At 39.0% G+C, this 13,120-nt stretch overlaps 2 protein-coding genes across 3 annotated transcripts; one reads left to right on the forward strand and one right to left on the reverse strand.

The window, feature by feature from the left end:
* The first annotated feature begins 1,015 nt into the window (after window positions 1–1,015).
* Window positions 1,016–8,420, forward strand: DYX1C1 (dyslexia susceptibility 1 candidate 1). 2 transcript variants are annotated; one of them, XM_010571793.1, is made up of 9 exons: window positions 1,016–1,138; window positions 1,702–1,849; window positions 2,250–2,383; window positions 3,417–3,654; window positions 4,395–4,540; window positions 5,202–5,311; window positions 6,012–6,165; window positions 6,791–6,896; window positions 8,311–8,420. In XM_010571793.1, the coding sequence occupies exons 1-9, from the start codon at window positions 1,016–1,018 to the stop codon at window positions 8,418–8,420; spliced, it is 1,269 nt and encodes a 422-aa protein (XP_010570095.1). The 2 variants fall into 2 exon arrangements, with proteins under 2 accessions (XP_010570095.1, XP_010570096.1); XM_010571794.1 differs by lacking the exon at window positions 6,791–6,896 and having other exon boundaries at window positions 8,311–8,364.
* Window positions 8,421–11,211: 2,791 nt separating this feature from the next.
* Window positions 11,212–11,676, reverse strand: LOC104834468 (chromosome unknown open reading frame, human C15orf65). The gene has a single exon (XM_010571795.1). The coding sequence runs from the start codon at window positions 11,665–11,667 to the stop codon at window positions 11,314–11,316; it is 354 nt and encodes a 117-aa protein (XP_010570097.1). The 5' UTR covers window positions 11,668–11,676; the 3' UTR covers window positions 11,212–11,313.
* Window positions 11,677–13,120: the final 1,444 nt, after the last annotated feature.

The following is a 13,120-nucleotide window of genomic DNA, read 5'->3' on the forward strand; positions in this document are numbered from 1 at the left end:
AATGTGCAAATTGCCTCCTGAGTTTTTGGCAAAGACAGCAAAATAGGCAGCGAGACTATTTTAGCAGGGAGCTGCCAGTATGACCTAATTAATTATTTTTAGAGGACATCTGGAAGTTTCAGTGTATTGCTAAATCAGTCCTCAGCTTTTAATAGTTTTTACCAGAAATCCTCAAACTATCAGCCGCTTGTCTCTTTATGGAAATGCATTCGGATAGCAAGAGCTGCATTCCTTCCTGCCCTGCTTAGGCGCAAGCGATGAAAACCAGATCCGTGCCCTCCATTCGCCGCGTCTGACTAAGTCAGTGGGCCAGTACCTACGGCAGGATGGCTATCAACTAATCTCGCCAAGTTTTAGAAAGTCCAAGGTACTACGCGTGTGCTTAGCTTCCCGCGCTGTTCCTCGGAGCCCCAGGGGAGCTGTTGTTGTCCGGAACCGCGTACAGGACTCGCGGGGAGGAGCACGCCGCTCGCTGGCTTGGGCGGCCCGCACCGCTCCGCCGTTCGCGGGGGCCAGCACCCCGCCTTCCCTGCCCACCGCGGCGGCCTGGGGAGCCCCGGCTGCGCGCTTGGCTCCGCACCGGGCAGGGCGGGAGCCGCGGCTGCCCCTGGCCGCCGTCGTCAGCAGGTGGGCTGGCTGCGGCGGGGCTGGCTCCTGTTCCCGCGGCACCGCCGCCCGCCGCTGTCCCGCCCCGCCCCGCCCGGCGGATCGCCCTCCTGTCGCCGCGTTCCTCGGCAGCGGCGGGGAAGGAGAGCCGTGGGGTCCCGGGGACTCCGCTCCAGGAGCGCGGTGCCGGGGAGGGGGCGAAGAGTCCGGCACCCCTCCGGCCGGGGGTACCCCCGCGGGAGCCCGCCGCCGCCAGCGTGCGGGGCGCCGCTGGCGAAGGCCGCGCGTTGGGTCTGCCAGCACCTTCCGGGGGCAGCGCGGAGGGGACCCGGAGGTGTTCCCGGAGAGCACCGGAAGCTCTCCCGCCCCTAGCAACGGCGGCGGAGCGCCCGTAGCGACAGGCGCAGCCATGCCGGTGTGGCTGCGGGAGTACAGCTGGCGGCAGAGCGGCTCCGCCGTGTACCTCTCGCTGCCGTTGCGCGGCGTTCGGGTCACCCCCGCCAACATCTTCTGCACCGACCGGTACTTGAAGGTGGGGCGGCCTCGCTCGTCTCACGGGCCTTCTGTCGTGCGGCGTCGCTGCCTTGAGATGCGTTGAGCCGGTGGGCCTGTGGCTTGGCGTGACTCTTAAAAAGCACGCGCTTAACGCACCGCGGCCGCGCTGTTAAGCTTTTGTAGTATTTAATCTGTAGTCTCCCCTTGTATGCTGCAGGCTCTTAAATGCCTGTCCCACCAGAGGTAATGGCTTCACCGCTGTTCGTTCTTCTCCACACTAATGCTCTTGCTACTCAATAGGTGGCGGCTGCCTTTTTCTCTCATAAATGGCCTGAATTATATGCATCTACTTATATTATGAACAATAATTCTAAATTTGAGGTCCGTGGCTTCTGTTGCAGTGCTGAAGAACCAACTTTTTCAGTCTCTTTTATCTGGTCTAGTAAAATATATAACCTCCGTACTGGATACTAAGTGGATCAGTTTTGTCAATAGCAGGTCTTTCCTGAGGTTTAGTGTATGCTTGTACTGAGTATTTTGAATATATGAGGTTTAATTAAAAATTGTAAATAATATTGCAAATTAATTATATTTTTATAGGTAAGCATCCCTCCCTTTTTATTTGAAGCCATTTTATATGCTCCTATTGATGACACAAGTAGCACAGCAAAGATTGGAAATGGAATCATTTTCTTCACTTTGTATAAAAAAGAAGTGGCCATGTGGGATTCCCTAACTCTACCAAATGGTAAGTTCCCTACTGTGAAAAGTAGATTGCATGTAAGAAACCCAGACTGTGCCAAAACTTGACAAACTATAATAAGCAATGTGAAACTTCTGCTGCTAGATAACTGCTAAGTTAAACCTTGTTGTTTATTGTTAGAAAGTATATGGAAACAAAGAACATCTACTGGTTCTAGTGCACACAAAACAAAACAATGTTTCTTGTAAAACTTACATTTTGTGTGTAAGCAAATCTTAGTTTTTCTTTTTTAGAGATGGGCTTGTTAGAGACTGCTTTGTGGAATTTGAACTATGTTGCGTTTTCCCAGACAAAGTAGCAAAAGGAATCCTGTTTTTATGAATATGGTAAGTAAGAGTAGAACTTCAGGCCTAAATTACCAAATAGTTTTTATTTGTTTTTTAAGCTAACAAGGAGAAACTGCAGTATCTAAGAGAGAATGCTGTTCTAAAAGCCCATGAAAAGGCAAAAGAGGAGGCAGAAGCAAAAAAAGTTACAAAACAGGAACACAAAAAACATGCTTTGGAGGCCACAATGAAGGTAAGCTTGGAAGGAACTCTACCAGACATATACATGTAAACAATTACGAACTACTCTGGCAGCTGCTGGGTTAAATATAACTTAAAAAATACGGAATGTACTCATCTTTATTACAGTGGTAGAGAACCTTGTTATTATACTTAAAACATACCTATTACCAAATATGAAAATTATACAGAAAATAATACTTAGAAGTTACTATTTTCCATCAGTAATACTACTGAAAATTTTTGGTGAGGAGCGCAGATTTTTGTCAGTTGGGAGGGGTCTACAGTAATGTAGCAAAAGTCTAATCTTGCACTGATGCCAAGGCCACAAAAGTGTTTGGTCATTAATTACGGTCAAAAATACTGATTTTTTTTTTTTTTAATCTTATTTATTCATTGTTATATTTTATATCAGTTGCTGTTCATTGTCATTTGTGTGTGTGTATCTCTGTGTGTGTGTGTGTGTATCTGCACTTTATGTGTATTTTAAGATACGGTCTTTTCTTCAAATTTTTATGTATATAAAATGTCTGGTCACTTCATTTGTGTTTAAAAGGATTTTTTAAAGTATACAATGAAATTTTAAGATTGCATATGCAATTTGGACCAAAACGTTCTGCAGTTAGTGACTTAGGAGCAACGTTGTACCTATTCTGCCTATGTAATAATCTCAAAGAGGAGAGGAGAAATAAGAAATAGTGTATTAAAATGAAGCCATGTATTTTACATTCCTGTATATTCCAGAGATCTGTGTTGGAATACGGCTAGGATTTTCACTGTTTACAAGTAAAACTTACTTCTGAATGTTTCTGGATCATACCTTAGTAATGGTAGTATATAGTTAAAAGATATGACTTCTAAAAGCTAATTCAGAAATCTTTACTCTCCCAATCATTTTTAAGCATCTTTCATAGCTCTGCTTGTATGATCACATTAATGATGATGTTACATTTGGGATAGGAAACTGGGAAAATAATGGTAACTTTTACTTAGTCATCTTACTATTATCAGATGTTACATATCTCATAAGCTTATCATTGAAACAGCTAGAAGAAGCAGAAAGAAAAAGAATTGAAGATCTGAAAGAAAAGGAGCGACAGAAGGTCACTAAGGAGTTGGAGTTATGGAAAAAACAGCAAAAAGATGCTGAGAAACAAAAGAGGGTACAAAAAGAAGGGGAACTATATCAAGTAGAGCAATTAAAGGAGAAGAAAAAGGAAAAAATAAACAAAACTAGGATTCCTAATGAAGGAACTTCTAAGACCCGACTCAAACCTACTAAAGGTTGTATTATTGAAGTGTATTTTATCATTCTTCAAAGTGTGGGTATAACTTTATTCCTAGATGTTTCTAATTCATCATTTATCTTTGGCTCCACCATACTGAACTAATTCTTTTAGTCTGCAATTACTTCAGTGTCTTTATTTTCAGGCAATTTATCGAGCTAAAGCATGTGAGTTCTTAGCTCTTGTTTAAGTCTTTGAAATACAAGGGCAGGTTTTGTTCGAAGCTTTAGAAAAGAAAAACAGAAAGCCTGACAGTGTAATGCAGACTTTTTGAGGTTGGAGTTCATATTACCCTAAGTTACCTAACTGCTGGTTTTCATAGAAACACGCAATCTCCTTCCTCTCTTTATCCCATGTCTTGGCCCCACAGACAGCCAATTCAGACAACTAAAACAACAGAAAATACTTAACGTTTGTTTGTTTTGGTAAGGTTAGTTTTAGCTCTCGCAGTTGCCCTGTCAGAGAATCACATAAGTGACAGAGATAGTGGTGTAAGAGGAGTTTAAGTTCATTTGTGACAGATAATGTAGCCAGTAAATAGATGGCAAGATACAGCAAGAACAAGCATTTTCTGAACCTTCCCTTCAAAAGAACAAGTCTAAACCTTTCTCAAGCTATTAGAGGTTTACTTCTAATGTGCAGAACTTCTAAATTAGGTGTATTTTGGACTTTGGTAGAAAATCAGAAAAATCTCTTTTGCTTCATTTTTCATTTTCAGTATTCCAATTCTTTTCATAGGTTATGGTTCCTATAGCATGTTTTCAGAAAATTTAAAGGAGGAACAGTTACCAGCTCCTCGATCTGCTGCTACAATTAGAATCAACTTTACGTCACGAGTTTTTCCTACAGCTCTGCGAGAATCTTGCGTTGCAGAAGAAGAGGAGGTTAGGATTGCTCTCTGTTTTAGTATGATGCTTCTACTGTCTTCCAAGGTGGTGAATTATTTACCGTGTATTCAGTAAGTTGACAAAAATGTTACCTGTGCTAAGGAATGTTACCTGCACAATAGTCTTACCTTCCAAGGAAGGCAGTCTTATTTAAATTAAGATTTAGAGAAACACGTTTATATAAGAATTATTTTCACCAAGCATGTCATTGTGCAAATTAATAAATAGCATGTTCTGTTTCTCAGGAGGGAAAAAAAAAAGGCAGCAATATTAATTGAATACCTTGAAGTACAAAATTTGAAATGTCTTTACTGTTATATTTAAGATTCTTTAAGTTCTGTCTTCTTAAAAAGAAGCTCACATTTAGCTCTTTTGAGCTCTCTTGAATGAATACAAAGACTCATTTTGGAAGTGCCAAGACAAACAAGCAAACAAAAACGTATTAGTGATGCAGTAAGCTTACTTCTCACATAGTAATAAAATATTTGGGGAAACTTGGAAGTTTTTAGTATCTGACATTATTAAATATTTCTCTTTGTCCAAAATATGTGGCACATAGAATTTTTTTTATAGGGGTGAGCGAAGAGATGAAAGCAAAATCCTTTTTTGGATTTGAATTTTCCTTCAGTAATAATACTTGCACATTGTATATTTACAGTGGCTACGTAAACAAGCAGAAGCTCGAAGAGCAATAAGTGCTGATTTGTCTGAGCTGGAAGATTTAAAAGAAGAGGAGAAGAATCCAGATTGGTTAAAGAATAAAGGAAAGTAAGTTAGATTCCATTTGAAGATGTATTTAAAATGAAATACTAATTATATGGTGTGTGTCTATTGTTTGCTTTTGATATTTTCTATTTATCCTAGACACAGATGGTGAATGATTACATAGTAGAGAATTTATTGACAGCTTATGGGGTTTGAATCTGATAAAGTCATGAGATGCAATTGCTGAAGCTCGTGATGGACAAAATCATTGTGAACACATAATGCATATTCTTCTATGAGGGCAGTTAAGTCAGTTCAATATTATACCTCAGTGGATTTCCTTTCATTTGTACTGTTTATTGACAGGTTAAACATCTGTCTAAAACTTCAGGAATTTGATAAAAATATTGGTATGTTTATATAGCTGTGTTATACAGAAAGGTTTGATTAGGCAATCATAATCAGATACACAGCTTTCAAAATTAGTCCTGTGTCTGCATAGATGTGTCAACCTCTTACTGTTCTTCATTGCTTTTAAGCAGTGACTATTTTTGTTGTGTGTCTATATGCTATGTTGTCAGCATCAAGTTTGACTGAACTTCAGCTATTTTGGTCTCAGAAAAGGCTATAAATGGCCATTTCCAGGGAAAAGCTGCTAAAACTTCAGATTTTTGAAAAGGAATTGTTAACAACAATTAGATATTTATTTTGTGATTTATCACCTTATTTTAAGTGCACATTTCACTTTTTGTTTTATACTTAGCAAAATGTTTGCAACAGGAAACTATCTTGCAGCTGTAAACGCATATAACCTCGCAGTGCGGCTAAACAATAAGCTTCCCCTACTGTATCTGAATCGTGCTGCTTGCCACCTTAAACTGAGAAATTTACATAAAGCTATTGAAGATTCCTCTAAGGTATAAGTATATAGGTTCTCAGACTGTCATCTTATACATGGTTGTGATTTATTACAGTGATGCTTCTCTTTCAAGCAGATCTGTAAATACTTATTATTGCGATTCAAAATTTTTCGATTAAAAATTGATATGAAGCCATGGTCCATGAATGAAACAATGAGAGGAGTGATCTTAAAGGCACCTGATTGATTCAGAGAAAGTTTTCCCAGAGTTACTATTTTTGGAACTATTAAGTACTTGAGGCTTGAAACTTGTTTTTTCTAGTAACTACTACTACAACACCTATGCTTTTTTAGGGCTAGTGGTTTTTTTTTTTTGTAGCATGGTATGTAATATCATGTATGAAAATAGAATACATTATTTGACTGTAAGAAACATTTAATACAGTATTTGTCACGGCAATGAAACTATTTAGCAAACTGTGGGGTGACAGATACAAATCTTAATGACTAGATTCACAAGCCGAATAGTTAAATTTGAATAGTTATTTTCTATTTCTATTTGAATAGCTATTATGTTACTGTATAATAATAGTAATTAGGTGAGAAAAGTGTGTGTAAATGAGAAAAAACCAAAATTACGGAAAATCTACCTCTAAATATTTTGGGTGTTTTCATTTGTAAAGGCACTAGAACTGCTGACACCACCTGTTCCTGATAACGAGAATGCTCGAGTGAAAGCATATGTGAGACGTGGAACAGCATTTTGTCAGCTGGAATTATATACTGAAGGTGAGACCTTGATTTTTTTAAAACATGCATATGGATTTATAGTGACATGCAAGTAATTCTGTTTAGCTCAACGAGACTGCTCACGCCTTTATTTTTTCAGGAGGGACAGTAAAGGAGGCCTACACAATCTATGTCTTTCTTTGTTATGAACCTGTTTACCACATTTCTTTTTTATTATTATTTATTTATTTAATTTACTGGCTAATTGCAATTCCACTTGAAAAATCTTTACAAGTTTTAAGAAAATTGATTGTACTCATAATTTAAGGAGTACAAATTAGTTTTTCCATTGAGGAAAAGGCTTTAGTGAGTTGTGTATCCTCTGTTTGGTCTATTGGGTAATCAGGCTTTCTGTGCATAATGGCCAACTATTGACCATGGCAGCTTGGTGGCCATGGAAGGTATTAGTGAGGAATAAATGAGAGGTCAGAAATGAGGTATTTGCATTGGGAAGCATTCAAATGTAGGATGCAAACTGATATGAAACTAGTTTGCACTAGTTTTGCTGTTCATAAAGCAATGTTTTGTTGGTTTTGAAATTATATTTACGGTATTTCCAACTATAGAACAAATTAACTTAAAATAACCTGGAATATTTCTAAAATATTTGCTTGTGAAGAGCTTAGTAACTTATCTTTGTAAAACGATGTTTGAAACCCGTATTGATAAGCAAAATGTTTCAGTACATGTGATTTGTGTGAAAATACCTCAATTAAGTCTTCCTACCGAGTTCTCCAAGAGTATCAATTTAGTTTTATAAGGCAAATTTACAAGTGAAAGTCAATAATAGAGAGTGAACAATATTCAGAATGTCAGTGTTGAAACACTAAGCTTTTCCCATCAGTTACCTTTTTCTACCTCTGAATCACTTCATCATTCCCTTACAGGTTCATTTGCACTTGGAAAGCTTAAAATAAAATCTTGTTTAATTTTTTTTTTATACTTCCTGTACTCATGGTTTCCTTTTTTTTCCCCTCAAGCTCTAGTATTCACAGTTCATGTCTTTTTTTTTCATGTCTTCATGCACTTTTATTCTGTCATTCAGTTTTTCTCTCTTCTGCAGAACACTTTTGGACACTCCCCTCATGCATGCATGCATGCATATATATGTGTGTGTATATATATATATATAAAATATATAAATGAAGAGGCTCTGTTTTCATATTTCAATGCCTGAAAATGTTTATGTAGTAGTGTTTCCACTAAAATGTTTTGTAAAATAATATAAACATAATATGAATTTGTTTACTGACAAAAGTTAAACCTAATGTCATTCTGAGTCCATCTGGCTCAATAGCAAAACTCAAGATCAATAATTTATATATATGACTAGGGAGCAGTTATTTCCAGTCAGTTGCTAAAGAGGATGGTCTTGCATTATTGACTGACATTCTTATTAATGTATCTATATTAGGTCTCCAGGATTATGAAGCAGCTCTCAAGATTGATCCCAAAAATAAAACTATAGAAAAAGATGCTGAGAAGATTCGACACCTAATTCAAGGAACAACACAAGATTCTTAATAAAAATAAAAAAAAAAAAAAAAAAAAAAGGAATTTTTTGGCAGGGATGCCTTTTGAGGGCTTCAGAAGGAATCTTAGTTCTCTTCAATATGTTGTTAACTAGACATTTTTCTGTTTCACTCAGAACACCTGCAGAATTGGTAAACGATTGGATATATGAATTCCTATTTTTGGAAAGTATGGTATTATAACAAACATATATTTTATATCATTTTGATAGAAAGTTGTCATATTTTTGCTTTCTATGAAATATTGGTGGACTGAATATTAAAACATGCTTTTGGTACTTGATTTAAAGTTACTCATAACTAAATGAAACATTTGTCTGGAAATACCTTCTGAATCTAGACAATGGGTTTTCAAACAACTTCAGTAGCTTCCATATAGTCAACACCTGTCACCTTCTTATCTTTCTGTTCTCCACCAAAGCTGAAACAGTTATGTGTTATATGATTATAGTTACATGCTTTCCTCTTACTGTTCATAGTGTTTGGCACATCTGAAACTAAGACAGTGAGTTTAGATACTCTAATTCAGGCGTCTAATTTGGAAAACCTCCACCTGGAAGCAGAGGTAGATTTTATATAGTGCAGAACACTCTTTTTAACATTAAGTAATGTACATTGAATATTTTCAGACTATTTTGAAACATTTGTTTGGGCTGACCAAACAAGGTAATTGGAAAAATTATAAACCTGTAGTGTTGTATTGTAGTGTAGTGGTAAATTGATCCTGTGATAAATTGTCCTATCAATGAATATGACTGACTTCTTCCATCCTGCTACAGTTAGTAATCTTACAGTGTAGCTGTAAAGCATATTCTAAATAAAAAAAACTTTGTTATTTATGTGAGAATATATATTTTTCTTGAGCTAGTATTTTAATTTGTACTCTGTTGACGTTGGCCAGTATCTCAGGAATACTGGTGTGATTAAAGATTCTCAAAAAAGGGACCATCCTGGTGAGGCTACAAGTGTTGTAAAGTGACATGAAGCATGACAGTGTGCTTTGAAGTCCTGCACCTGTTGTTCTGGATAGTACTGTTTATATATGTGTTAGCATTCATATTACCATGACAACCTGAAACACTGGAATTGAAGTGGTTCTGTTTTGTTAGGCATTCTATCCAAATTGTGACCATTTCCCCTACACTCCTTTCAGTAGCAGTTTTAGCAGACTTCTGAATTTTCCACATCAGTCTGTTTCAGGAATTCCACATCAGGAATACCATTTATGACTGATTTCTGTCTTTAGAAGAAGAAATTTTTTTATGCAGATATATGTTATTCTGTGTAAATTTTATACTCTTGGAACAGGGAGAAGGTGGCAGGCGTTGCTTCCAGTTGCTTTACTTGGAGCCTTGAGACGAGTGCTGAGGTGACTCAGAACTGCCTGGGATAGCTGTTGTTCCTTCTTTCCTACAGGTACCTACTGCATTGCAATGGAAGGGGCTGAAAATACTTTTTTATACCAGATGAAAGGAGGGCAGTGCAGGAGCTTTAGTGCCTCTGTTGAGTGTAATGGTATACTTGCCAATATATGGCTATTTTCTTTCATATAATTACTGAGAGGACTAAGGAGGCTATGGAGGAGAGACACTGGGAAAGGGAAGAAGACAATGCAAAGAAGCAGGCACTGGTTTTAAGTTCCTGATTTTCTGTTTTGGTTCCAGAGGCTATTAGAACAATCTGTATAGGCTATTTGTATCGTAGCTATTTGTTATAGGTAGTCAAGGCTATTTTTGATGTAGACAGGCACCTTTTTCTATTGCTATGAAATAGAAAAAGTGCCCCCTTTAGACGTTAGGGAATCAAATGTGCTTGGTGGCATGAACAATATCTGCCTGTTTCATCTGATTATACTGGGAGCAAATGGATGTTAAACTTCTGACTTCCATGCCCGAGCTGACGGTGTGTACACCGTATCAAAGTCATATGCATTATGTTTGTATTAGTGTCCTGAGATGTAGGAATGTGGAGACTGACTTTAAGTTTTAAAACCAGAGAATACTTTAATTAAAACACGTAAACCTTCAGGTCGATGTCTCTTGCACTTAACTCTTTCTAAAAATTAGAGTTCCACATTTATGATACCAGTTTAAAAAGTTTTATTTTCATGGGTTTAGGTCTGACTGAGAAGTGTATCATCAAATGGGCTGCATCCTTTTTGATACATCTTATTCAGCCCATGTTCTGGTTTTGGCTGGGATAGTTAATTTTCTTCATAGTAACTAGTGTAGGGCTATGTTTTGGATTTGTGCTGAAAACAGTGCTAATAATTAAGGGATGTTTTCCTTACTGCTGAGTAGGCCTTCCACAGAGTCAAGGCCTTTTCTGCTTCTCACCCCACCCCACCAATGAGTAGGCTGGGGGTGCACAAGAAGTTGGGAGGAGACGCAGCCGGGACAGATGACCCCAACTGACCAAAGGGGTATTCCAGACCATATGATGTCTTGCTCAGTATATAAAGCTGGGGGAAGAAGAAGAAAGGGGGGACGCTCAGAGTGATGGCGTTCGTCTTCCCAAGTAACCATTATGCATGATAGAGCCCTGCTTTCCTGGAGATGGCTGAACACCTGCCTGCTGATGGGAAGTGGTGAATGAATTCCTTGCTTTGCTTTGCTTGCGTGCGTGGCTTTTGCTTTACCTATTAAACTGTCTTTATCTCAGCCCATAAGTTTTCTCACTTTTACTCTTCTGATTCTCTTCCTCATCCCACTGGAGGGGAAGCGAGCAAGCAGCTGTGTGCTGCTTAGTTGCTGGCTGGGGTTAAGACATGAAAACCAAAATAAATCAGATACAGACAGTTATTCCCAGAATGACTGAAATAATAGGTTTCTTTTCTTAAAGCTAAGTGTCTGGTCTAAGTCTGACAAAAAGATGGAGATGCATTTTTACAGAGTATGCTGGAAATTGGGGTAGTCATATACTCTACTTCTGTCAATAGCAGTGTTTAAATAACTATCTTCAAATGACCCACAAGCGAGTAAGTGTTTTGAAAAGGTTTGATCCACTGGATGATAAATACAGGGAACCAACTGTGAGACAGGTGGTATAGCACCATATTCACTTGAAGTTGTTTTAAACAGTAAAACCTGAGGCTTTGTCGAAGAACCATTGGTGATGAGTGTTTTGGGGTCCAGCATACAGGAAAACACCGGGTTGCCAGGATTTGCACAGAGAGGCAGATGAGGAGATTGGTTTTGCTCTGTGTTCAGACTTGATGGCAGTTTCTCAGCAGAAGTCATCTTCTTTCCCTAGTAAGGAGATGGATTTTAATTCAGCCTTTCAAATAACAGGGCAAAGCATTTCAAATCTGTTAGATGTTTGTGGTCAGAGCAAATGTTGCTCAAGATACATATTGAAATATATGCACAGTGGAGAGTGAGGAACTTAATACTGCTGACTTTTGACCTTATTTCGTAAACTGTGGATGGTGATAAATGGACTCGTGTTGACTATGAAGTATAGTAAAAATTGGAATTTGCATCAATTTCTGCATTAGTGATAATGTTGAGCATAGAAAATATCTTAGTTTGTGTGGCAGAAAAAATTAGTATGGATAATAAAAATATGAATGAGAGGGACTTCTCTTTTTCTAATACACAGCGATATGTATGCTAAAGTAGAGTAAAGAAATGTCCAAATGACTGTACTTCCTTGCTCGTGTTCACATGCATGCATTTTTATTTATTTTCCTCTGTAGGACTGAAGTAGCATATGACAGCTACTTCTTAGTGTGTTCATGGAAAGTGCCCTAACGCGGTATTGATGAGCATGCAGTAAAACTGCACTGAACAAGGTACCTCCCTTAGTTTTGCTGAGCAAGCCATTCAAAACCTGTTGTTCTTCAGAGGTGCAATGAAATCTTTTTTCTTTGTTTCTCAATCATGTAAGAGATGAAGAAAACATTTAAGTTGCTAGCTTAGATAGAACAGTAATAGCTGAATATTATTATTATTATTCAGTAGTAGCTGAATAACAGAATAGCTTAGATCAGTAAGAAATTCTGACTTTCCCTTTACTTTGTTTATTAATGAGGCCTGTTGTCGCCTCCTGTTTATTTTTTGCACCAGCATTAGAGCACTGCTGGGGCCTAAATCTCTGGGCTTTAGGATCTACTCTGTTAGTGTTGTGCCTGTTAATGAGATGTGGTCTGGGTGCGTGGTTGGGGTCAGAGCTGCCTTACCCCCAGTCACGAGTGGCTCTCAGGAAAGGACAGCTTCTCCTGAAGCGGGATGGCTGCAGGCGTCTGATTCCGATCCTGTGCTGTTGGGAAACTTTCCAAATCAGTTAATTCACAGTCATCAGAGTTTTTCCGCCTGTCCGAGACTAGAGGGATCAAACACTTCTAGTCCATATACTGCATCCTTTTTTTTGTGTGTGTGTGTGGAGGGGAGCTTATGGAGCAGTGGGGTGTTCTTGGGTGGTTCTTTTTTGTTTTTGTTTTGTTTTGTTGTTTTCTTTCCCTTAGTACAAGCATTATTGGCACGTAACGGAGCGTGTCCCTTCAGGGCTGGCTGTCCCTTTGCCTGGTTACCCTGCGATGACATCTGAACCACGCTCCCGGCGCCGGGGGTGCCTCTGAGCTCCCTTCCCCGGGGACGAACACCGCCACCGGGCGCCCCGCGGGCGCGCCCGCCCCGCTGCCCTCGCCCCTCTCGCGTCGCCCCCGCGCCTCCTCCGCACGAAGCTCTCCCG

The sequence above is a fragment of the Haliaeetus leucocephalus genome, unplaced genomic scaffold (assembly GCF_000737465.1).
Source record: "Haliaeetus leucocephalus isolate CR32 unplaced genomic scaffold, Haliaeetus_leucocephalus-4.0 Scaffold339, whole genome shotgun sequence".
In the NCBI taxonomy this organism is placed as follows: Eukaryota; Metazoa; Chordata; class Aves; order Accipitriformes; family Accipitridae; genus Haliaeetus; species Haliaeetus leucocephalus.

What these genes read in the sequence shown, in the direction of transcription:
- DYX1C1 (XM_010571793.1), top strand. Translation starts at nt 1,016, where the DNA reads ATGCCGGTGTGGCTGCGGGAGTACAGCTGGCGGCAGAGCGGCTCCGCC. An exon ending in GCACCGACCGGTACTTGAAG is followed by an intron (nt 1,139 to 1,701) that starts GTGGGGCGGCCT and finishes ATATTTTTATAG; the next exon opens with GTAAGCATCCCTCCCTTTTT. An exon ending in CCGACTCAAACCTACTAAAG is followed by an intron (nt 3,655 to 4,394) that starts GTTGTATTATTG and finishes TTCTTTTCATAG; the next exon opens with GTTATGGTTCCTATAGCATG.
- LOC104834468 (XM_010571795.1), bottom strand. Translation starts at nt 11,667, where the DNA reads ATGACTTCTGCTGAGAAACTGCCATCAAGTCTGAACACAGAGCAAAAC.